This window comes from Loxodonta africana, chromosome 8 (genome assembly GCF_030014295.1).
Source record: "Loxodonta africana isolate mLoxAfr1 chromosome 8, mLoxAfr1.hap2, whole genome shotgun sequence".
NCBI lineage: Eukaryota > Metazoa > Chordata > Mammalia > Proboscidea > Elephantidae > Loxodonta > Loxodonta africana.
The window spans coordinates 11185637-11210657 of NC_087349.1; the positions used below are offsets into that span (position 1 = coordinate 11185637).

The 25021-nt window shown below is 42.1% G+C and overlaps 1 protein-coding gene across 6 annotated transcripts in view; it reads right to left on the bottom strand.

Annotated features, from left to right (window-relative positions):
- Positions 1–274: 274 nt before the first annotated feature.
- Positions 275–25021, bottom strand: part of TRIM24 (tripartite motif containing 24) — a 126442-nt gene continuing 101695 nt past the window's right edge. For 2 of the 6 annotated variants that reach the window (XM_003420219.4, XM_003420218.4), the window contains exons 10-19: positions 22324–22497; positions 21516–21689; positions 18443–18578; positions 15014–15086; positions 13845–14016; positions 7995–8323; positions 7158–7290; positions 5846–5920; positions 3785–3934; positions 275–2933 (exon numbers count right to left, since the gene is read on the bottom strand). In XM_003420219.4, coding sequence (XP_003420267.1) covers positions 2727–2933; positions 3785–3934; positions 5846–5920; positions 7158–7290; positions 7995–8323; positions 13845–14016; positions 15014–15086; positions 18443–18578; positions 21516–21689; positions 22324–22497 — 1623 coding nt within the window. In that variant the 3' untranslated portion in view covers positions 275–2726. Of the gene's footprint in view, positions 2934–3784; positions 3935–5845; positions 5921–5947; positions 6140–7157; positions 7291–7994; positions 8324–13832; positions 14017–15013; positions 15087–18442; positions 18579–21515; positions 21690–22323; positions 22498–25021 lie in introns of those variants that run through there. The other 4 variants (XM_023539183.2, XM_010599778.3, XM_064289675.1 and 1 more) reach the window with 3 other exon arrangements.

Consider the following 25021-nt stretch of genomic DNA (forward strand, 5'->3'; position numbering starts at 1 on the left):
GAAATTCTGGCTCAGTACCATTTAGGAAACTGTATTTTTTCTTCTCTTAACTTCTACCTCCTTTCTGGATGCTCCTCAAAATAATGTATTTGTGTTGCTCTGTTTTAGCCCAGGGACAAGTCTGGAAGAACAAATTGACAAAAGAACAGTATTCTAAGATATCAACAATAAACTTATTAGCAAAAGGTCCATAGCTGCTGTGCTAAAGATGTTTCAGCAAAAAAAGACAATTTAAAGGTACAAAGGGCCGTTATGAGTTGGAATTGACTCGATGGCAAAGTTTTTTTTTTTTTTTTTTAATAAACGATATGCATTGTTATCAAAATGTGTTCAAATAGTCTTTGGAGAACAAATGTCAGACGCATATTCAAAACAGCACAACAACAAGAAACAACACATTTGGAAAGGTGACTGAGACTTTAACAGTGAATACTTAACTGACATACTGGACAAGACCTAAGTCTAAATAGAAAGTGGGAAACGGTTGCGAATAAGTTATGTTCTCCTTGTATTTGACCTTCTGCAGTACCTGACAACCCAGTGAATTAGTTATAGAATATCTGCAAGCTGTCCATTTTAAGAAGTGATGCCATGTGGGTAAGAGCAAGTCCTCAGCAATGAGTTAACGGGAGACGAGACAATCCAGAGGCTGGCGGTCTTTCACGTCAGCTCTATTCTATTCTATCGGCCAGGAGAAAGAAATTTCCTTCAGTCAACTAATGTTTTATAAAGGTTTCCTTTGGCAAACTAAAAATACTCCTGCATAAATATTTAGTCAAATGTTTGATTAACAAATGGCACAGCAATTTTCTTCTCCTCCACTAACCGAATTCCCTTCCTTGACGGTTCACGATCCTGGGAAGCAATGAGCAACAAGGGTGAGAACTAGATGCCGTCAGTCAGCCACGCTAGCTGGGCCGGGCCCGTGAAGCACCGGCCTGCCCTCAGAGGACTAGATGCCGTCGGTCAGCCACGCTAGCTGGGCCGGGCCCGTGAAGCACCGGCCTGCCCTCAGAGGACTAGATGCCGTCGGTCAGCTACGCTAGCTGGGCCGGGCCCGTGAAGCACTGGCCTGCCCTCAGAGGACTAGGTGCCGTCAGCCACGCTAGCTGGGCCGGGCCCACAAAGCACCGGCCTGCCCTCAGAGGACTAGGTGCCGTCAGTCAGCCACGCTAGCTGGGCCGGGCCCGCGAAGCACCGGCCTGCCCTCAGAGGACTAGGTGCCGTCAGTCAGCCACGCTAGCTGGGCCAGGCCCGCGAAGCACCGGCCTGCCCTCAGAGGACTAGGTGCCGTCAGTCAGCCACGCTAGCTGGGCCAGGCCCGTGAAGCACCGGCCTGCCCTCAGAGGACTAGATGCCATCAGTCAGCCACACTAGCTGGGCCGGGCCCGTGAAGCACCGGCCTGCCCTCAGAGAACTAGGTGCCGTCAGTCAGCCACGCTAGCTGGGCCGGGCCCGTGAAGCACCGGCCTGCCCTCAGAGGACTAGGTGCCGTCAGTCAGCCACGCTAGCTGGGCCGGGCCCACAAAGCACCGGCCTGCCCTCAGAGGACTAGGTGCCGTCAGTCAGCCACGCTAGCTGGGCCGGGCCCGTGAAGCACTGGCCTTGCCCTCAGAAGATGAACCCTTTGTGTCTGTTTATCGGGAGAATGAAACTCAGAGCTAAGGCAGACTAAAGGTTCGATCTGAAACTCTGACTCTTAAAAACAGGAAACAGATACTTCAGACAACACTTAATTTTCACTATAATTTCCCCCAACTGCCTGCTCCCAAATCCCACAACACACTTTCGTTCCGAATTGAAACTCACAGAAACTAGTTCCTTTCAGGGCGACTTATATTTAATACCCAAAGGGAATCTGATGAAGAACCCTCACAGCAAGTACAGCACCCATGGCTGCATCTGGAACTTAGGGTGGCTCCACCAAAAGTCAGACTGCGACAAGGACTGTGGTGACCTTAGGACCACCCGCACAGCTAAAAACCAACCAACCAGCCACACAGAGATACACAGCAAAACCAAACGTGTGGACGCTGACTTCCTCCATGGACGAAGCTAAAGAAAGTCTAGCTTTAGAAACATATAAAAAACAGCCTCGAAAACCTGCTCTACAAAACGCCTCTGTATACAAGGTAGAAACAAAAACCAAACATTTGTTTTCCTGATTTTTCTTTAATACAGTTGCCATCTTACATGATATACTATTAGGTGCCTTCTTAACAGCATCTCATCTACTCTTTCGTGGCACCATCGGCTTCCCGGGATACAACTCTCATACCATTCACGTTCACAGAGTACTGCTCTCAGTACCACTCGCCGAACTCACACGGTCGGGCCGTCATTAATGGGTAGTGGTATTAGTTTTCTAAAAATGGATTAACACACACATTCAAACCACATTAAAACTTCAACTTAAGAGTTTATACGAAGTCTATTTCCTTTCTATAGTAGCTATAGCCCCAGATTGCCATTTCGAAATCCAAGAAGTGGGAAAAATGTCTTTTTATTTCATTGTTGATGCTTCTCTCTTTCTCGCTCTCCCTTCCTTCCTTCGTAAGAGGTTAAAAGAAATGGATCATTAAGCAAATCAAAGTCTAGTAAACATCAAAAACTTAGAGATCAGAGTGGTCACAAATTCTTCTTTGTAATGTTGTAATCACTGACAAAATGTTCTTGAAACCGCAAACGAAAACAGTCCAAAGTGCAGCACATGACAGTGGTGCTGCCTATTTAAGCAACTGGCGCTCCTCGATGCTCTTGAGGCGTTTCTTCCGGGGCTGTACAAAGTCATCGTCTGAATCATCACTAAAATTATCTTCTGGTTCATTCCTGAATTCTACCTTAGGAAACCTTTTATCTGGATAAAGGTTCTTGAGAAGTTCTTCAAAATAGCTTTCAAGTTTTATACCAGCATTGGCTACTTCTGAATCAGGCTGTTGGATGAAAAGGAAAACATGAATTAAAACAAACCAACCAACCACGCATTAAAAGCGAACAAAAAAAACTGCCACTCAGCACAAGGAATGAATCTCTCACACTCTTGTTCCCTCAGCATGCTTGTGACTCTGGAGACTGTGAATGTGAGTGGATTGTTTTGGAAAAATGTTTATGCATTTTTCTAGTAATTGATATAAAACAAATTAATAGTCTAGAGTTGGAAAAAGTCTAGAGAAAGTCAGCCAACAAGTGACTAACAGGCTTTGGCCTCTCAGGATTATTGTGAAAAGAGGTAGCAGTGGTAAGCCTGGATTTCCAAAGAGACATCAAAGAGATGCCACAGTCCAGAACCATGGAACAGGTATTTCTAGAACAAATGAAATGAAATGTGGTCCTCAGGATGAGTAACCAACACACAGATCAAACCCTCCACAAAGGGCTGTAGGTCAGTCAGATGTTTAGGTAAATGGACAGATAAAAGATTTTTAAATTAGAGCCACATGGACCACATCTTAATATTTCAAGACCAGCATCAGGAAGACTAAAGTCTGAAAGGGCTACATTTCAAGAAATAAGGGTAGAATAATAATCCTTCTAGGTTAGATGAAACTATTTTCTAAATTATCTACAAGCTATCAGCTATAATTTACATTTCCACTCACCATACAATACACCTTTGAATATAAATGTAGATAAAATCTTCCTATATTTACATCTGACAGAGGCGACCTTTTGGACATTTATGCTAGCATAGGTATCTCGGTCTCCTCATGTGCCGACATGGCGTTTGGTTGCAGGTTACTTTCACACTGCTATGGCAGGTTTGTTTTTTCCCCTCTTCTCTCACCTCATTGAATTCAGCACAGTTTTGAAAGATCAATCTAAAGTCAGAAACAAAGTCTTCAGGCTTTGTGTATATGGAATAATCCTCCTGTAGTCTTTTCTTGATGGTTGACAAGTCCATTGGATTTTTAATTATTTTGTAATAATCAGGCACCTTTCAAAATAAATGAGATGCTATAATACAAATAACGGACTTCTACCTGGTTAAATAAATCCTACTTCTCGTGTATACAAGTCAGATTGTTCTCACTGCTTCTCTGCATTATTCTGTCCTTGGTAAGGAAACCTATCCAACAACACTTACAAGTGCCCACTGCTTCCCCCACATTAGTGAATGTTTTGTGTCATTCCTTTTAAAATTTTTTTGCCAATTATTTTTAATGAAAAACTTGTCTTCACATTTTCCCTCTTAAACCTCTATTCTCTGTCTTCATGATGAAGCAGAGGGCAATTACTAGAAAGAGTACAGATGTGACATGCTTCTGCTGCCCCGTTAGCACACGAGGGGAAGAACGAGGACTGGCATCTGGGTTAGGCCCCAGCTCTGCTGCTCAATAACAGGACCCTGGGCCAGATACTTAACCTCGCTGAACCCTTGCCTCCTCATACTCCAAACACGATAATCCTACAACCTTACAGGATTTTGTAATGAGATACAATTTATCAAGAAAAAGGGACCCATTTTGCTGCCGCTGCTGTTGGTACTAGGAAGAGCTTCTGAGTAGACAGCGTTGGTACTGGCGTTACAAGGCTCTTTCCTTGGGCTTATTTTCTCCTTCTTCTTTTGGGCGTAAAAGGCCCCTCCCCTGGAAGTATTTATTTCCTTTCCTCATCTCACCTTCTCAAAACTTGTTCTCAAGAATGTAGTTGACTGTTACCAGCTCAGTATATTTACGAAGCTAGTTTTCTCATCTGGCATTAAGTTTCTAAACTTTTCAAACTGTAGAATAAATTTAAGTAATAATTTCTTCAGGAATTTCAGACATCAGAAAATAACAGGAGAGTATATTTTGGCTAGTAGGCCCTTTCCAGCGCTCTAAAACCACACAATAAAGTTCGTATCAAACTTTCAATGTGGACCTTTTGAAGTCAGTGTTAACACACATTTATCCATTGTTAAAATCGTCTTATTTCTTGAATTCTGGGTCTATAAAGGAGCTCTAGTGGCACAGTGGAAACCCTGGTGGCATAATGGTTAAGTGCTACGGCTGCTAACCAAGTCGTCAGCAGTTGGAATCTGCCAGGCGCTCCTTGGAAACTCTATGGACCAGTTCTACTCTATTCTATAGGGTCGCTATATGTCGGAATCGACTCGACGGCAGTGGGTTTGGTTTTGGGTTTGGTGGCAAAGTGGTTAAGAGCTCGGCAGCTAACCAAAAGGTCAGCAGTTTGAATCCACCAGCCACTCCCTGGAAACCTTATAGGGCAGTTCTACTCTGTCCTATAGAGTCACTGTGAGTCGGAATCAACTGGATGGCAATGGATCTGGGCCTATAAATCAAGATAAGTATTGCGTTTTACGCAAGTAACACGTGCCTTCTACCTTTGTTTGCCAACCACACCCCCCCACCACAAAGTATTTTCATAAGTGCATTATGCTAATTTTTTATATAGCAACATGTAAAGAAAATGGCATAGAGGTGCTTATGAAAATACCTCGAAGGGGGAAGGGTGTGGTTGCCAAACACACACAGAAGGCACGTTATTTGTGTAAAAATACGGTACAGAGAATTTTGGCCTTGTATCTCAAATGAAGAAGTTTTCCAACAGCTTAGGTTATGCCTATACCTCCTGAGGGGAAAAAAACTGATAGAAATCATTCCAGGGAATAGTTAGGCAACATCAATAAGATCAGAATGAATGGAAGTTTTGGGCCAATTAGTAATGTTAAAATGTATCTATTTAGGATCAGAGCATTCACTATATACTAATAACCTCTTAGGTTTGAATTAGATATAATTAACCAACAGCTGGAAAATGGTGTAGAAACTAGATTCTCATAAATCAAATTTCAGAAAAGTCATTGTGATGTGTGAAAAAAGCACAAAGTATCATTAATACTTACAGTTAGAGGAACTGGGTCTTGAAAAGCCAGGCTCATTTCATGGCAGTAAAGAAATAAAAGTAGCCGTTCACACTTCTAAGCAAAAATAAACAAATAAAAATTAAAACAGAACAAAAAATAAACAAAAACCATGAAGCCACAGCTTATTTTTAATAATAATCTCAAAGGTCTCAGAGTACCAGAATAAAAATGAAAACACGATGAATAGAAGAAAAATTAGGACGCTTGGACTTTTGCTCTCCTGAGCTGTACTGGTGGGCAGTTTGGGGAGTATGTGATCGCTGAGAGCAGTCCCTGTAATTAAACCAGGAAACAGTGTCACTAGAAACCCATCTGAAGTTCAAAAACAAATTTCCACCTCTCATTCCAGTCTGTATACCGTGCATCAGTTACAGGTGATGTAGGAAGAAGGATGTACTCAGAGATCCAGGTGCGAGGTCTCCCCATGGAGTGCCCGGAGGCTGTGGAATGTGGGGTGGGAGGGTGGGGGTAAGGCTCTGTGGCTTCTCAGCCTGGGCGCCAGTGGACCCGGGGCAGGTCTTGCAGTGTGTGCGTTTGGGCCCCCTCCTGCATGACAACTGTTGTACTGGCTGTTCTACTTAATAACTTAGCAAAGGAGGTTATTTATTAATAAAAAGGTGTTGACTTAGTAGCTTTAAATGTTAATTACAGTTAAATATATTAACTGGCTTTGGTGTATAAACCTAGTACCTTATGGTGAAAGAAATTTGAGGAAGAGTATAATAGAAAAACCCATCTCTCCTTGCTGCCGACTGTCAACAAATTTTGAGGAAGAAACATACTTGTGGTAGAAATAAAACAAAATAAAGTTTACTCATGAGAGACTAAATTCAAAAGTCAGGTCACATAAAATTACTTGTTCCATCTTGTTCAGGTACAATAGCTTGAACTTTTCTAAAACATGTATAAAACCAAAAACCCCAAACCACTGCCGTCGAGCCGATTTCGACTCATAGCGACCCTACAGGACAGAGCAAAACTGCCCCACAGAGTTTCTAAGGAGCGCCTGGCGGACTCAACTGCTGACTGTTTGGTTAGCAGCTGTAGCACTTAACCACTACACCACCAGGGTTTCCAAAACATGTATTTAAAAAAAAAACCTACTGCCCTCGAGTCGATTCCAACTCATAGCGACCCTATAGCAGTGTTTATTTTTTTCTAACAAAAAAGGAAATCAGTATGAAATTTGACTGAACATCTCCTTCTGTGATGAAATGCACACCTGCATCACCATCACAAATCTAACAGAAAACTGGTGAACACTCGAGGTTGGAAATGCTCGGGAACTTACCCTTTTATCAATTGGCATTAATCTACCAAGGCCATCGCTCTTCTTCTTTTCCGAGCTGTGACCGGTAGCATCGCAATCATATTCCACTTCTGGTTTCGATAAGTCTCGGCAGAAAGTGCAAATCCACTCTCCGCTGCAGGGGAACAATGCGCTCCTGAGTTCCTGAGGCATCAGTTCTCGTCACCACCTCTGCCACCCCCCACCTACAGCACCATGCGTCTGGCATGGATTGTCTTTACTGAGCACTTAGCGCACATCTATTATGCGCACAGCAGCATGTGGAGACAGCAGGAGAAATACAACGCAAGGGCCTAAGCAGTTAGCATGGTCTAGCTACGGAGGCATGAGATGCGTATATAAAATAAAACACATACAGCAAATAAAAAAAACACAGGTGAAACTGTGGATGACGTGAGGTGTTAATAGCACTGCTTCTCAAATGATTCACGAAAAACGCACGAAATTTTTAAAAAGTAAAACCATTAAAGAACTGAGAGATCAACCCAAGGGTCTTTATCATCATCATCTTGTTCGGTGTGTTTGGGAACTGAACTGAGATTATTTGTCAATTACACAGCTCAATGCCTGGCAAATAAGATTCAATAGCTGTGGTGGTTGTTAGGTCTGAGGACCACCGTCCTTTATGGTAACTCCGTGTGGGAACGTAAAGGGCCTGCTGTTTTCCTGCTCATGACAGAGCAGTTTCTGGAGAGAAGCAAAGGAAGCAGGTAGGACCCGTGGAATGCATGGGCAGGTTTTGCGTCACAATCATCTCCAGAAGTTGACTGCTGCTCTCACTGACAGCGAGAGGCTGTGGGAGGGCAGCAGCACTCCTACCTGGGGAAATTGGCCAGCGTGGGCACGTGGCAGGACAGGTGGAACACTTTGGGGCACTTCTCACAGCACAGGAGCTCCCCTCCGTTCTGACACACTGCACACCAGTCCTCGTTGGGGTCGTCCTCTTTCCTCGTGTCTCCAACATGGAGGGGTGACTTCTGGGCGGTGTCCAGCCACTGGGACTTGCCATTGGAAGGGCTTTCTTGGTGGAGGCCAGGCTGGTCTCCCGTGCTGTCTGGAGCATCTGACCTGGGGGCTGCCTCCTCAGAGGCAGAACCCTGACTGCTGTTCAGGAGCAGAGAGGTGAGGATGCTTCTAGGATAGCTGGTCTGCAGTGGAAAGAGGGAACAGTATACAGACACACATATTTTTTAATCAGTATTTTTATTAGTCCTATGGCAATTCTGAGCTGTAGACTGCTCTCTCGTGGCCTTCTGCTTGTGTCAAAGGAGTCTGTGAATATGCATGAGAGCAGAATATGTTTGTTACCTACAGTGGTCCCCAAAGACACAGAAGACAAGGACCTCTACTGAAAAATATCATCACAACAGGAGACCGGCATCATGGATTTAATTATGACTGCCAAAGATATGTGTTGTAAATCCTAACCTCTATGCCTGTCGTTATAATTCCATTTGATAATAGGCTATCTTTGTAATGTTAACGAGGCAGAATTAGTGTAGGGTGTATCCTGAGTCAATCTTTTTTTTTTTTTTTAAATAATTTTTAGTGTGCTTTAAGTGAAAGTTTACAAGTCAGTCTCTCACACAAAAACACACATACATCTTGCTACACACTCCCAATTACTCTCTCTCTAATGAGACAGCTCGCTCCCTCCCTCCACTCTCTTTTCGTGTCCTTTTCGCCAGTTTCTAACCCCCTCCACCCTCTCATCTCCCCTCCAGGCAGGAGATGCCAACATAGTCTCAAGTGTCCACCTGATCCAAGAAGCTCACTCCTCACCAGCATCCCTCTCCAACCCATTGTCCAGTCCAATCCATGTCTGAAGAGTTGGCTTCAGGAATGGTTACTGTCCTGGGCCAACAGAAGGTCTGGGGGCCATGACCACCGGGGTCCTTCTAGTCTCAGTCAGACCATTAAGTCTGGTCTTATGAGAATTTGGGGTCTGCATCCCACTGCTCTCCTGCTCCCTCAGGGGTTCTCTGTTGTGTTCCCTTCAGGGCAGTTATCGGTTGTAGCTGGGCACCATCTAGTTCTTCTGGCCTCAGGATGATGTAGTCTCTGGTTCATGTGGCCCTTTCTGTCTCTTGGGCTCGTAATTACCTTGTGTCCTTGGTGTTCTTCATTCTCCTTTGATCCAGGTGGGTTGAGACCAATTGATGCATCTTAGATGGCTGCTTGCTAGCGTTTAAGACCCCACACGCCACTCTTCAAAGCGGGATGCAGAATGTTTTGTTAACAGATTTTATTATGCCAATTGACTTAGATGTCCCCTGAAACCATGGTCCCCAGACCCCTGCCCCTGCTATGCTGGCCTTCGAAGCATTCAGCTTATTCAGGAAACTTCTTTGCTTTTGGTTTAGTCCAATTGTGCTGACCTCCCCTGTATTGTGTGCTGTCTTTCCCTTCACCTAAAGTAGTTCTTATCTACTATCTAATTAGTGAATACCCCTCTCCCACCACCCCCTTCTCGTAACCACAAAAGAATGTTTTCTTCTCAGTTTAAAACTATTTCTCAAGTTCTTATAATAGTGGTCTTACACAATATTTGTCCTTTCGCAACTAATTTCACTCAGCATAATGCCTTCCAGGTTCCTCCATGTTACGAAATGTTTCACAGATTCACCACTGTTCTTTATCGATGCGTAGTATTCCATTGTGTGAAATATACCCTAATTTATTTATCCATTCATCCATTGATGGGCACCTTGGTTGCTTCCATGTTTTTGCTATTGTAAACAGTGCTGCAATAAACATGGGTGTGCATATATCTGTTTGTGTTGAGGCTCTTATTTCTCTAGGATATATTCCAAGGAGTGGGATTGCTGGATCGTATGGTAGTTCTAACTTTTTAAGGAAGCACCAAATTGATTTCCAAAGTGGTTGTACCATTTGACATTCCGAGTCAATCTCTTTTGAGACAAAAAAGGGATTAAACAAGCAAGCAGAGTAGAGAAGGGGTAAGATAGATGCCAGGCCACATGGAGATCTCCAAGGAACCAGGAAACAGAAGCTGAAGAGACAAGGACCTTCCTCCAGAGCCAACACAGAGAAAGCCTTTCCCTAGAGCAAGTGCTCTGAATTTAGACTTCTAGCCTCCTAAGCTGTGAGAAAATAAACCTCTGTTTGTTGAAGTCATCCACTTGCAGTACTTCTGTTATAGCAACACTAGATAACTAAGGCAACTGGTAATAAGAGGGTGGAGCTAGAAGAGGGAAAACGCTTGAGCTTGCTGATGGCTATAGACTCTGGAGACTGGGTGAGCAGTGTGGAAGTCAACTGCATGAACTCTCAATAGATTTTAGTGGGGCTGTTAATTCACATCATACTTAGACACAAATACTACACCTAAACACAAACTATGCCTAGTGTAGGCTTCTTGTTGTTCACAGAAAGATACGGTGTCTTAATTCTTACAAGCGAATCACCCCTGCAAAGGACACTAATAACTTTAGAATGAAGTTAAAATTTTTGTTGGAGCCTAGAATGGTGAAAATTTCAAATTAGTAACAAAAACTGTTACCTCCTCCAAATACATATATTTTTAAGTTTCAAAGTTATAAATGTAGATATAGTGAAAAGCATGGGCATATAATCTCATTTCCTGGAGGAAGACATTTTCAAATCACTTACCTTTTTCCTTTTACTGTTTACCTCCAAATTTCTATAACGCATTTCCACTGCAATTTCTTTGTTTTTCAGTTTTAGCCGTTACGCTGGATTCCTACCACAGAAGATTGTTTTTGCTTGCTGACACTCTCCCCTCCTCCTCCTTCCTAACACACGTGCACACACTCTCAGCTCATCCCATTCTGTCAGCAGGCTTAATCAAGCACTGGTTTTTTAGCTGGTAGGGGCCAGTATTTTTGTTTATGGCTAGCATCTATTCCAGCTGATCACTGTCTCTATTGTACTGGTCAAGTAGAGTGAAAATCTCAATCCTGGTTAAATGCACATTCAGGTTATATTCTGGTTAGATCAGTTTTTAGTTACATCTATATTAGGGTCTACACTTTGTGACTGTAAATACTGTTCACTGCAGAACCACAGAACGGAGTAAGACTACATTTCCTTTTATGAATAGCTTTTTGTTTTTACTAAGAGTTGATATGACCTCATTTTTTTCCATTTGCTTTCTTTCTAGGTACCTATCTCTATTAAATGAAGCAGGAAGCATCAAAAGAAGATGGAAGGAATACACAGAGTCACTATACCAAAAAGAACTGGTCGCCGGTCAACCATTTCAAGAGGTGGCATATGATCAGAAACTGATGGTACTAAAGAAAGAAATCCAAGCTGCTCTGAAGGCACTGGTGAAAAGCAAGGCTCCAGGGATTGATGGAATACTAATTAAGATGTTTCAACAAATGGATGCAGTACTGGAAGTGCTCACTCATCTATTCCAAGAAATTTGGAAGACAGCTACCTGGCCAACTGACTGGAAGAGATCCATATTTATGCCTAGTCCCATGAAAGGTGATCCAATCGAATGTGGAAATTATCAAACAAAACCATTAATACCACATAAAAGTGAAATTTTGCTGAAGAGCATTCAAAAGCAGCTACAGCAGTATACAGACAGAGGGCTGCCAGAAATTCAAGCCAAATTCAGAAGAGGATGTGGACCCAGGGATATCATTGCCACTGTCAGATGGATCCTGGCTGCAAGCAGAGAATTCCAGAAAGATGTTTACCTAGGCTTTATTGACTATGCTAAGGCATTCAACTGTGCAGATCATAACAAATTACTGATAACACTGCAAAGAGTGGGAATTCCAGAACACTTAATTGTGCTCATGAGGAACATGTACATACATCAAGAGGCAGCTGTTCAAATAGAACAAGGGGATACTTTGTGGTTTAATGTCAAGAAAGGTGTGCGTCAGGGTTGTATCCTTTCACCATACCTATTCAATCTGTATGCTGAGCAAATAATCTGAGAAGCTGGATTATATGAAGAAGAATGGGGCATCGGGATTGGAGAAAGACTCATTAACAACCTGCGTTACACAGATGACACAACCTTGCTTGCTCAAAGTGAAGAGGGCTTGAAGCACTGATGAAGATCAAAGACCACCATCTTCAGTATGGATTACACCTCAACATAAAGAAAACAAAAATCCTCACAACTGGACCAATAAGGTACATCATGATAAATGGAGAAAAGATTGAAGTTGTCACAGATTGCGTTTTACTTGGATCCACAATCAACAGCCATGGAAGCAGCGTTAAGAAATCAAAAGATGTACTGCACTGGGCAAATCTGCTGCAAAAGACCTCTTTTTAAAGTGCTGAAAAGCAAAGATGTCACTTTGAAGTCTAAGGTGTGCCTGACCCAAGCCATGGTGTTTTAAATCGCCTCATATGCATGTGAAAGCAGGACAATGAATAAGGAAGACTGAAGAAGAATTGACGCCTTTGGATTGTGGTATTGACAAAGAATATTGAATATACTACGGACTGCCAAAAGAACTTAGAAATCCATCATGGAAGAAATACAACCAGAACGCTCCTCAGAAGCAAGGATGGCGAGACTAGGTCTCACATACTTTAGACATTTTATCAGGAGGGATCAATCCCTGGAGAAGGATATCATGCCTGGTAGGGTAGAGCATCAGCGAAGGAGAGGAAGACCCTCAGTGAGATGGACTGACACAGAGGCTGCAACAATGGGTTCAAACATACCAATGATTTTAAGCATGGTGCAGGACTGGGCAGCATTTTGTTCTGTTGTACATAGGGTCACTATGAGTCGGAACCAACTCAATGGCACCTAACAACCTCTCATTCTCACAGTCTCCAACAGGGATGTACAATGCTTCTTAATGCCCTTTACTCCTCTTCAGGGCATCCGCTTGGAGGCCTCTTTACTGCTTGCGGGGCAGCTGTGGTCTGGAGGCTGGTCTTCCTTCCACCCTGACATGCATGCTCTTTGTCTCCTTCTGTGTTAGACCCCACTCTTGGGATCTTATGTCTTCTTCCTTCTTGGTTTACCTTTTTTTTTTTTTTGATGACACAAACTGTCAAATATCTTCCTGAGAATGAATGCGTGGAAATAAAATAAGATTCTGCATACTTGAAAATGTTTATTTAATCTTCATGCATGAGAGGGAATTTGCCCAGTATAGAATTCTGGTTAGACAGTATTTTTTTCCCACAAGTTTGGTATTTCTCTACTGTTTTCCAGCTTCTAGTGTTGCTGTTCAGAATTGGTGCCATTATCATGTCTGATCTTTATATAAGGTGTTCTTTTCTCTGCAAGTGTTTAGAATCGTCCCTTGTTCCCTAGCATTCTGGAATTTATGATGGATTGTATTTTTCATGTATGGTTCTGGTACCTGGCAGGTCCTTTCAATCCAGGTGCTCACGCCCTTCAGTGGTGGGAAGTTTTCTTATATTATCTCTTTGGCAACTACCTTCCGTCTGTCTTATGTATTCTCTTTTTTGAAAGTCCTCATCTGAGCTTCTGATTTTCCTAACTTTTCTCTCATGTTCCCATCGCTCTGTCCTTTCATTTGCTTTACTAAGAGATTTCCTCAACTGTTCTTTCAACCCTTGTGCTATTTCTCTGCTTTTAAGTGTTAACACTTCTGCCTACGAAGAGGTATTCACAGTCTCGCCCGACCCCTCAACCAGAACAGCATTATAATCACTGACGTGAATAGTTACATTCTGAGGCCTGGATTCTTCATCTGATTCTTGTTTCACTATAACAACAGGAAAATCGTAATTTTCAGGTGGTGGTCCACTGTTTTCTTGCTTTATTCGGATCGGCTCTAGCATGACCACTGGGACTTTGTGTGTAGAGTCGGCGCCTGCTGGCTTGCTAGAAGAGCCAGAGCTGTAAGAGAAGAGAGGTGAGAATCGGAGAGTGCTACAGCTTCACAATAATGATAACTGCCTGCATGGGCAATAAACTACACATAACCGAAGTACAAGAGGCTAGACGCAAACGAAGTGCCATTCAGGATAATACAGGCTTACATGTAAACCTATCTAAGTAGTTACATTATACATCTGGAAAGCCAGTTAAATAAAATCTGAATTGAAATAAAACTGATTTCCATATTCTGGGGCTGCAAAATTGAGCAATCAGACTGAGTACTTTAGAACTAGCATTCTCTTGAGGCTTCTCTGTTTCCCTCTCTGGTCAGTGATGGAGAACTCCAGGCTCACTGGAATGATTTGCTGTCACAATCTAAGTCTGAGGACAATTAGCAAGGGATGTCATTTACTGGTGTGCTGCTATTTAAAGAGGATAATGGGGCATTTATAGATGGTCACTGTGTTCTCCTGGGATTAAAGGCAAATACTTTCCCTTGGAGGATGTTCCTTCCATATGATTAGGGAAGTATGAACTGGGTTCACTAACAGATATTTTCAAGTATAATGCGGGAGAAGCCAAGGCAATAACTAAAACTAGAAGTTCAACAACTGTAATTTTTTTCTTTTATTATATAGCCAATGTTTGATCATTAGAAAGTCAGAGAGTATTAAAATCAGCATAAAATTATTGTTTCTTTGGATTTTCCCCTAAGTTTTCATCTGCGAGTGTCTCTATACTGTACAGTGTTACACCTATTTCATTTTGACTTTTCCCTTATTATGCTACCATCAAACATTGTATTTTATGATCAACATATAGACAAATATTATTCTATCTTTAAGGGTAAATTCATACTTTAACTAAATCCCTTAACTAATTTATTAAATGTAATAAGCAAATTAAAAATAAAGGAAATTGTTTAAAACATATAGAGTACCAAAGCATGTTGTGCACTGGCAAGAGAAGGCTAGTGGAGAGTGTCACGTACTAGAGAACAAGGTCAGTTAGTTACCTTCCTCGGCTGCCGACGCTGGAGGCACTGGGTGAGCGTATTGGGGGGTGGACACTAGTCATAGTGACAGGCCCTGTGGGAGGGAACCACACAGTCATCAAATGAATGAGGAATCATGGACCAAGTTCTCACAGAATATACTCACTCAGCACTACATTCAAACTGGGCACATCATGCAATTATGTAATACAGTCATAACACAGTCTGTTCTGTTCTGCAAAACTAAACTAGCAAGGCTTCTCGACTTTGGCACCACTGATATTTTGGGCCAGATAATTCTGAGTTTGGGGGGGAGGATGGTCCTATGTCCCACAGAGCATCCTTTGTCTCTACTAGTTCTTACAGGCTAATAGTATCTCTCCACTAACCCACCCTATGCTGTAGCGATCAAAAAGGTCTCCCAACATTGCCAAATGCCTCCTGTGTGAGAGTGACCAAAGTAAGGTCTCAGTGAGGACCCTCGTACCAATAAAAGCTGTAGAAGAAAATAAAAATGGTGGGGCTGATAGGGAAGCAGTCCAAGAAAGAAAACTACACAAGTATAGTGAGACCAATTAACAGACGATTTTGATAGAGAGACTCAGACTTGTAGCTGTAAACAAATGGAAGGTACTGGACGGCTGCCACGAAAACAATGATAAACAACCTGTGCTCTGAAGGAGTGCAGATTCGAGGAAGGAAAAGTTGGAGTTAACACCAGGCCAAGAAAAAGAGGGGAAACTGCTGTACTAACCCCAGACTGAAGTGATGAGGGCCCAAACTAAATGGTGACAGCAGGAATACAATGCCAAGTAGGAAACAGAAATTTCAAAATGTTATGGACTGAATTTTGTCCTCCCAAAATATGTGTTGTTAATCCTAACTTCTATGTCTGTGGTTACAATCCCACTTAGGGAATATGTTGTCTTTGTTATGTCAAAGAGGCAGAATTAGTGTTGGGTGTATTTTGAGTCAATCTTTTTTGAGATATAAAAGAGATTAAAGAAGTGAGCAGAAGCGGAGACAGGGGAAGAGAGATGCCAAGCCATATGAAGATTGCCCAAGAGCACAAGCTCAGAGACAAGGCTCTTCTTGCAGAACTGACAAAGAGACAAAAGCCTTAGAGCTGACACCCTGAACTTGGCTTCTAGCCTCCTGAACTGTGAGAGAATAAATTTGTTTGTTAAAGTCATCCACTTGTGGTATTTCTGTTATAGCAGAACTAAGTAAGTAAGACACAAAGTGAAAATGTTTAAAGGGTTTGATGACTAACAGGATAGAAGTGATAAAGTGAAAAAAACTCCATTTCATTAGTTGAAACTCTAGAGAACTTCCTTTAAACACACACACACACACACACACACACACACAACGTCTGTTATCTTCTAATGATAAAGTAACACATGCTTCATTTTAGAATATTTGAAAGCCATGAAAAGACATAGAAGTAAAACTTAAGTGATCCATAACTCCTTTACCGAAACACTGCAAAAATTGATATAGTTCCTTCCAGCTTGAAACACACATTTACACCTTTTACACTGTATTTAGTGTATGATTCTGTATGCTAGTTCTCACTGAACAGTCTGCTATAAACATGCCATTAGAAACTTGCTATTTTATTTATTTTATTTTATTAGCTTTTATTGAGCTTCAAGTGAACGTTTACAAATCAAGTCAGACTGTCACATATAAGTTTATATACACCTTACTCCGTACTCCCACTTGCTCTCCCCCTAATGGGTCAGCCCTTCCAGTTTCTCCTTTCGTGACAATTTTGCCAGCTTCCAACTCTCTCTATCCTCCCATCCCCCCTCCAGACAGGAGATGCCAACACAGTCTCAAGTGTCCACCTGATATAATTAGCTCGCTCTTCATCAGCATCTCTCTCCTACCCACTATCCAGTCCCTTTCACGTCTGATGAGTTGTCTTCGGGAATGGTTCCTGCCCTGTGCCAACAGAAGGTTTGGGGACCATGACCGCCGGGATTCCTCTTGTCTCAGTCAGACCATTAAGTCTGGTCTTTTTATGAGAATTTGGGGTCTGCATCCCACTGATCTCCTGCTCCCTCAGGGGTTCTCTGTTGTGCTCCCCGTCAGGGCAGCCATCGATTGTGAGAAACTTGTTATTTAAACATTCTTCCAACAGCTAAGTAATATTCTATTTATGGATACACAATCTTTTGTTTTTATACCTGTATATTTGGAATTTTATTGTTTCCAATTTTCTACTACTGCAAACAGTGTTTTGACAAATATTTTTTGCACGTAAAGGTCTGTCCAGCTTTTAATTATTTCCTTATAGTAAGAATAGTAAGATGGAGTTACTGAGTTCAAGGGTACATACATTTTCTAAGGCTTTGAAGCAAGTATCCTACCAGGTAATGCATACAAAGCATTCGGCCTACTGCCTGGTAGGTAATTCCAAAACACCACCAAACCTGTTGCCATCAAGTCGATTGTGACTCACAGTAACCCTACAGGACTAGAGAAGAACCGCCCCAAAGGGTTTTCAAGGAGTGGCTGATGGATTCAAACTGCCTACCTTTTGATTTGCAGCCAAGCTCTTAACCACCGTGCCCTGGATAAATGTTAGCTTTAGTAATATTGCTTAAATAGTTTCCAGAAATGGTCTGCCAAGCAAACTATACTCTCATCAGCTATGGATGAGAGGCCTCTTGCTCTCATCACATTCTCACAGAGTATTTTCACTTTTTAAATCTCTGCTAATTTGACAGACAGAAATTATATCTTGTTTTGATTTTCTTTTTTTATGACTACTAGTCAGATTGATGGAAGCCTGGTGGTGTAGCGGTTAAGTGTTGGGCTGCTAACCAAAAGGTCAGCAGTTCGAATCCACCAGGCACTTCCTGGAAACCCTATGGGGGAGTTCTACTCTGCCTTATAGGGTCGCTATGAGTTGGAATCGACTCGAGGGCAACTGGTTTGGTTTTAGCTTAGTCAGATTGAAAATTCTGTTTAGTTTAAAGATAAGCATCTTCGTAATTCTGTAACTGCCTATTATGTTCATGTGATTGGTGAATGATGTAAGAAAAATTCTCCTTCTTCCTTATTTTGGTCTAAAGCACCTGTGTTTCCAAGGTCACCAGGAGTAGCATTAGTTGGAGTGCTCCTCTCTCGAAGGAAATGCATAAAGCATGCTAAAAGTTCTTAAACACAAACATCAAACAAAACCACCAAGAGAGTGATCTCGCTGTGCTCTGGTGTGAATAAATTTTGACTCAGGTAAATTATAACCAGAAAGAGACCACATTGCAGGAAACTTACAATAAAGAGAAAGCGTAACGGTAAGCTAATTTCCTCCTGGAAGTGCTACGAGGCCTCTAAGTTGTGTTGAGACTGAAAAGGCGAACAAGCTGAACATCCGCTTCCCATCTGCAGAGCAGAAGCTGCAGAAACATTCACAAAACCCAGCGGCGCCCACTCTACCTGCCAGGCCAGGGGACGGCACGGAGGAGTTCGGTGACTGCACGGTGCGGTTTGAGGGTGGTCTTGGCTGGCCGTGGTCTATGTTGGGATCTTTCCTCATAATATTGTCCAGCATAATAGTGCTCGAACAGTCAATCTTACAAGAAAAGAAGTTATTTCAGGGCATCCTGACTTTGCAGGTGAAAAGTTACTTTAAATTTATAAGACTTGAATAACTTAATTACTACCAAAACCAAAAACCAAACCCATTGCCGTTGAGTCGATTCCAACTCACAGCGACCCTACAGGACAGAGTAGAACTGCCCTATAGAGTTCCCACGGAGCAGCTGGTAGATTCAAATTGCTGACTTTTTGGTTAGCAGCCAAGCTCTGAACCACTGCGCCGCCAGGGCTCATGTTTGAGAAGTTCTGGCGCATGTTTTCCCCATAAACAACCTTGGACAGTTGCTCTCACTCTTAACGTTCCACCTTAGTAAACTGAGGCCACGCCGCAGGACACCAGAGGGCTGCCTGTCAAACGAGCTTGCTTAGTTAGCTGTGGCCAGTCCTGAGAGGTTACTAAAACCAGGTTGAGAAAACGATGATAATATAATCTTCACGAAAACAAACTTCATTAGTTTGAATTTTGAATGTTTCTTCTCACCCCAAATAAAACAAATATAAACAAGTTACTTTCACTGGCTTTCAAAATTCAGGGCAGCGGTTCTCAAGCTTTTGGGTCTCAGAACTCTATTCATGCTCATAAAAATTAAAACTAAAATTTAAAAAATTATTTATTAACTTATTTAAAAATAGCACACACACATACACACACAAATAGCTGTATTTAAACAAACGACCAAAAAAAAAGCTTGGTGAGAAGAAAAGCTGTTTTACATTCTCCTTTGTGTCTGGCTCAGCAGCAGCCAGCTGGGCCCCTCTCTGCTCCTGTGCTCCATCTGCGGCCAGTGTGGTTTTAGTTGAAGATTGTGAAGACAAGCTGGCCTCACACAGGGAGGACCTGGAAGGGCCTCAGAAAGGGTCTGAGGGGCCCCCCAGACCCTTGGTCTGCATTTTGAGAACTGATGCTTTGGATAAGCACTAGACGGATGCAGCAAATTCATGTGTAACGAACTCCTAGGACGCTAATCTCGTTATCGTTGTTTGGAAAAAAAAAATTGATTTCTTATAGAGTCTTGCTTTAACGTAACAAGTATATAGACCACACTTCTTTCCTAATTCACAACCAGTCTAGGGCACTGATAAAGTTCTACTAAGAGTTTAATGCTTTCGAGGCAAACATCCTTTTATGCCTTAAATGCACCAAATTGACCAAAAACACCTCTGCGATTAAAATCCAGCATGATTCTTCCATAACACAGCTCCTGCCTTTCTCAAACGTGATGAAAATCCAGCTCCGTTCTCCCCTAGCAGCTCCAGCCTTTCTCAAACGTGATGAAAATCCAGCTCCGTTCTCCCCTAGCAGCTCCAGCCTTTCTCAAACGTGATGAAAATCCAGCTCCGTTCTCCCCTAGCAGCTCCAGCCTTTCTCAAACGTGATGAAAATCCAGCTCCACCCTCCCCTAGCAGCTCCAGCCCACCTCAGCCAGGATTCTGCGGGAGAGTAAAGTCTTCCACCTGCGGCCGTGACTGTGCGGAATGAACTATCCGCCTGCCCTCTAGAATGTGCTGGTCCTGGGAGGACTGAGCACAGTCATTCAAACCACTTTCTTTTGTGTTTTTTTTTTTTTTTAGAAACTCTTGTTTTAATGTACCCAGAAAATTATTATTACACCAAGACAAATTAACAATAATTTTTTGACTTCAGAAAATATCTAGTCAGTGTTCATATTTATTTAATTGTCATGTGTTTTTTATAATTTGAGTAAGGTTTATAGGCCTGATATGATTGGCTGATATATCTCTTAAGTCTTTTTTTTTTTTTATTCTTCACACTTTTCTATTTTTATTTCTCTCTTTTTTTTATTGTACTTTAGATGAAGTCAAACCATTTTCTTTATTCTGGGGTTCAGATGAGGAATTTCAGTTGAGAAAAGCAGGAAAGTTTTGCTCTCTGTGGGCCCTCTTTTATTCTGTGGGTTAGTACAGAAGGTCATTTACATTTTAATTTTCTTTCGAGTTTACCACCAATTATCTTGTCCAATATTTTCCTGAAAGTATAAAAAGTACTGGAGTAACTGCATTTGTGTAGTTCTTAAGGAAAATTATTTGTGCTATGGAGTCAATCATAAAAACTAAAATAAAACTGTAGGGATGAGACAAGTTTTCCTATGTGCCACCTATGCATGAAAAAATACACGCACTCTACCCATTTGAAGTACATAAAATGGTAAAACGGAAATGAAATCTGAAAAGGTTAACAATGCAAGTATTAGGAAATATTAGTTGATCTCAGTAACTTGAAAAACAATTTTTAAACTAAATAAAAACATTCTTTAACAATCTTATAGGCCATACCTTCCAAATAACGTACACAAGATATTTCAAGATAAGTTTTTAACGTTTGGTTGTGTGTGTGTGGATATACCTATATACACACTGTGTATATACACAGGATAAGAAAAGGTAAAACAAGTGTCAACTTATGTATAAAGATCTATCTACAGAATGTTATATCTTTCTGCCTTAGGAAAAGAATAAAAAAAAAAAGTACTGACATAGTGAATACATTTAATTTAAGCGTAAAATAAATCAGAGATGATTTTGTACTGGTCACCAAGATCTCTCAGAAAAATGTTTTGATTTCTATTACTGAACTTGCCTCCTCTCCTGATTCCTTAATTTCAAGCCTCCCTAAGCTTATTTTAACATATCACATCCCTGCAATTCAGCTGTCTAGTACTTCCTCCTCTGGCCTCACTTCCCTCCTTTCTCAGCTTAGCCTCCACGACCCACCGACCCACCATTACAATCATTCATTTACAAACACTTTTAACTCTGGTGCCCTGGAAGACATTCTGTAGTATGCTGGCGTCTCTGTCCTTTAATCCAGCACACCCACGCCTTTTACCAGATCCAAATTCACTTAAAATTCTCAAAGGAAATGGCTAGTTCACATTTTGTGTATACTTACATCTGGAAGAGAAGGAAGATTGTAAGACCCTCCCAATGGTGAACTCAAATCGATCATAGAGGAACCAAAAGCCTTTCCATCAAACCCGGCTGCGCTGGTGATGGTGGGGCTGGACGGGGTGGAGGACGTGCTGTTGGCAGTCGATGGGGCAGCCTGCCCACTGCTGATCTGCCACTGCGGTAGCAAGGGGGGAAGAAAAGGGTCTCCATCAGCAGCGTTAGAGAAAAACACAGTGCTTTACATTACATAAGTGCAATCTACGAAGAGAGCGCAGAGGTTTAACTTCTACCTTTATAAAGAACAGATAAAATCTAGAAAAAATTTTACCTGAAGACATCAAGAACATAATTTTAAACCTTATCAGGTTTATCTATGCTTCATATTGAAACTGTGTCACAGTTTGTTTCCAGAAAGTCTCCTTGAAATACTTTAAAGATGTATTTATTACTCCCTTCTGTGGACTGTAACCCGTAATCCAACGCTATGCTCTTTCTGTGTGTATTTTAATGAACTTACCTAAAAGTTACACAACACTACTGCAAAAATAAACTCAGTCCCTACGACTCACTGGTGACTGTGTGCTGTGATGCCAACATAAGTGGCTCGATCTCCCTGGTCAGTCACAAAGCACCAGGACCCTTCTCTTGTCTCTACAGGTCCATCAGTAATAAACCTTGAAAGTCACATTTGTTAACAATAAGAAATAAGAAAGCTTGTTCTGCTCGTCCTAACCTGTTGCTTCATCTATCACTATATCATGGGATCTGGAGGCAGAATAAACACCTGAGAAGAGGAGGCAGACACATACCTGTTTTATGGCTTGCTGTGCCAAGAAAGCCATCTGCAGAGGGTTGGGCTTTATTGCGGGCCGGGGGATACTCTGATTGGGTGGATATCTCAGTTGTTGAGGGTGAGGAGGAAGGACTGGTCCATTGGGTTTGGGGCTGTGATTCTGAAAATTTATCAGACGTGGAGGGGGTTGCTGGAAAAAAGAGATTAAACCAATTTGTTAATAATTACCTCCTGAAAGACAGGTCACAGAGAACTCTATTTTATCAATTTATACAGAAAGACACGAACCCTGCCACAGATGAATCACTTCATCAACACTGCGACAAGGGTACTGCGGAGGGGGCAGAGCACAAACTCCTAAAATTGGCACAAGCAATTTAAAAAATTTTTTCTTAGGAAGAAGCCTTGGGAAAGCAGTTGCTAACTAAAGATAAGTAGGCTGTGCCAGGATTGGAAGGAGCCCCGATGGCACAATGGTTAGGTGCTTGGCTGCTGACCGAAAGGCTGGCAGTTAAAACCCAGCCAGCGGTTCCATAGGAGAAAGACCTGGCCATCTGCTCCTGTAAAGTTTACAGCCTTTAGAAAACCCTACGAGACAGTTCTACTCTGTCACGTGGGGTCACCGAGTTGGAACTGACTCAGTAGCACCTAACAATACCACCAGGATTAGACCTAGGCCATGTTGGGAAGTAGGTAAAACTTGTCTTTGGTATACTTCTAAATCCTTGATGTTAACCTTCTCGAAGCCCCTAGCACAGTTAGGGCAGAGTAACAACTGCCGGCATTTATCAGGCTGTTCTGAGTGCCAGGTACCGCTTTAAGAGCTTTATGTGCATCAACCTATTTAGTCCTGACAACAGTCCCAGGAGCTGGGGATTATTCTCTCCGTTCTACAGAGAAGGAATCTACAATATAGATAATCTTAGGAGCTTGACCAGGATTACTAAGGATAGTAGCCAACAGAGCTGGGATTTGACCTGAAGCAGTCTGGCTGCAAAGTCTACGCTCTTAACCCACAACTCATTCATTAATCATGACTTGATATTAAAAACATTAAAAATAATGAGTTTGAGATCTTAATGTGATCTAACTATATTCCATGCATTGCGATTAGCATTTTATACATGTATCATCTCATTCAGCCCTATGAAGCAGACATTATTATCCTCATTTAGTATCAGGAAACTAAAGATCAGAGACCTTAGATAACTTGAAAAGAGTCACACAGCTAGTAAAAGGCAGTACACCAAGACTTTAATCCCAATCTAGGCTGCCACATCATGGGTTTTTTGATTTTGTTCTGGCATTAGCCGGCTGTTGACTAAGGTGCCGACTAATTACAGCTTAGAGGATAAGTCTTCCTAAAGAAAATAGATTTAGAAAAGGAACCCTCCAAGGGCAATAGTGGTTGATTACAGGACAGCAGGGCTGAGTGTGGGAATCAGACCTGGGCAGGGCTGGGCAGGCGAGTCTACTTGGTTTACTCATAGAAGCCAGCTGGAAACCGAGACCAGAGTTTTACAAAAAGGTAACATTGAATGCCAGTCTCCTCTACTTCCTTTCATGGCTGGCAATTTATTGCAAAGGCAACAGTCCGTTTCAGTATATGTGCTCACAACTGTATATGATCAAGTGAGACAACTACTTCCTCTCAAATGAGGAATCTCAGATGGAAGTAACAACACCTAAACCTGGACACGGTGAAGGCAGGTAGCTGTAGAGTATAGGCCTCCCCGCTTTCCTTCTTCTTCTCATTTTGGGAATTCACTCTCTTGACCTGGGGCAACTGCTTCTTTTTTCCCTCTCTTACAAATTAGTTGGTACTGGGTACACCCTAGAAGCCCCCGCGTGGTGCAGCAGTTGAGCGGTCAAGCCGTTAACTGAATGGCTGGTGGTTTGAACCCACCAGCCGCTCTGAGGGAGAAAGATGTGACAGTTTGGTTCCGTAAAGATTTATAGCCTTGGAAACCCTATGGGGCAGTTCTACTCTGTCCTGTAGGGTCGCTATGAGTTGAACAACGGGTCTGTTTTTTGTTTGTTTGTTTGGGTTCACAGTAACTTTCACGAGTGGCCAGCAATTACAGACCAATTGCAGTTTGGTCGGTGAAGAGTATAAAAACATTATTAGGGAAAAATAATAAGAGATCATTCTAAAACTTCACAGAAGCATAAGCCTGAAGCCACAGCAATTCTTTTTGATTCTACTATAAAAGTTGTATGACTTAAAGAATGCTATATCGTAGAAATAATATAAAATAGCTGGGGAAACAAAATGGAAAGAATGGAAAACTCATCAATTTTTCTTAGGGATACACTGAAAGAGTGGACAAGCACCCACAGTGGGCCTGAAGGACAGTACAGACGGCCACCCAAGTCTTCACCTGTTCTAACCTCACATCTCTAGCCAGGGTGAGGCTTCTGTACTGACTCAGTCAACAAAATGGCATTTGGTGCCGTTAACAGTTGCAGTGGTGTGTTAGATGAGGGGGAACCAGGTATGGGCCCCGCCACCAGGGTGTTCACAGCCTGGTAAAATGTAAGGTGAAACTTTTTCTCTCCTCAACAGGTAGAGTTGATAGGAGTTAATTCCTAAGAACCCCTATGATAAGGGAAGTAACTGGGAGGGATAAGATGGGGACCCAGTTACCAGTCTAAAAGAAACAGCAAAACTAGTACTATTTTGATTCAATGGAATCAATTCATTTGCAAGACTC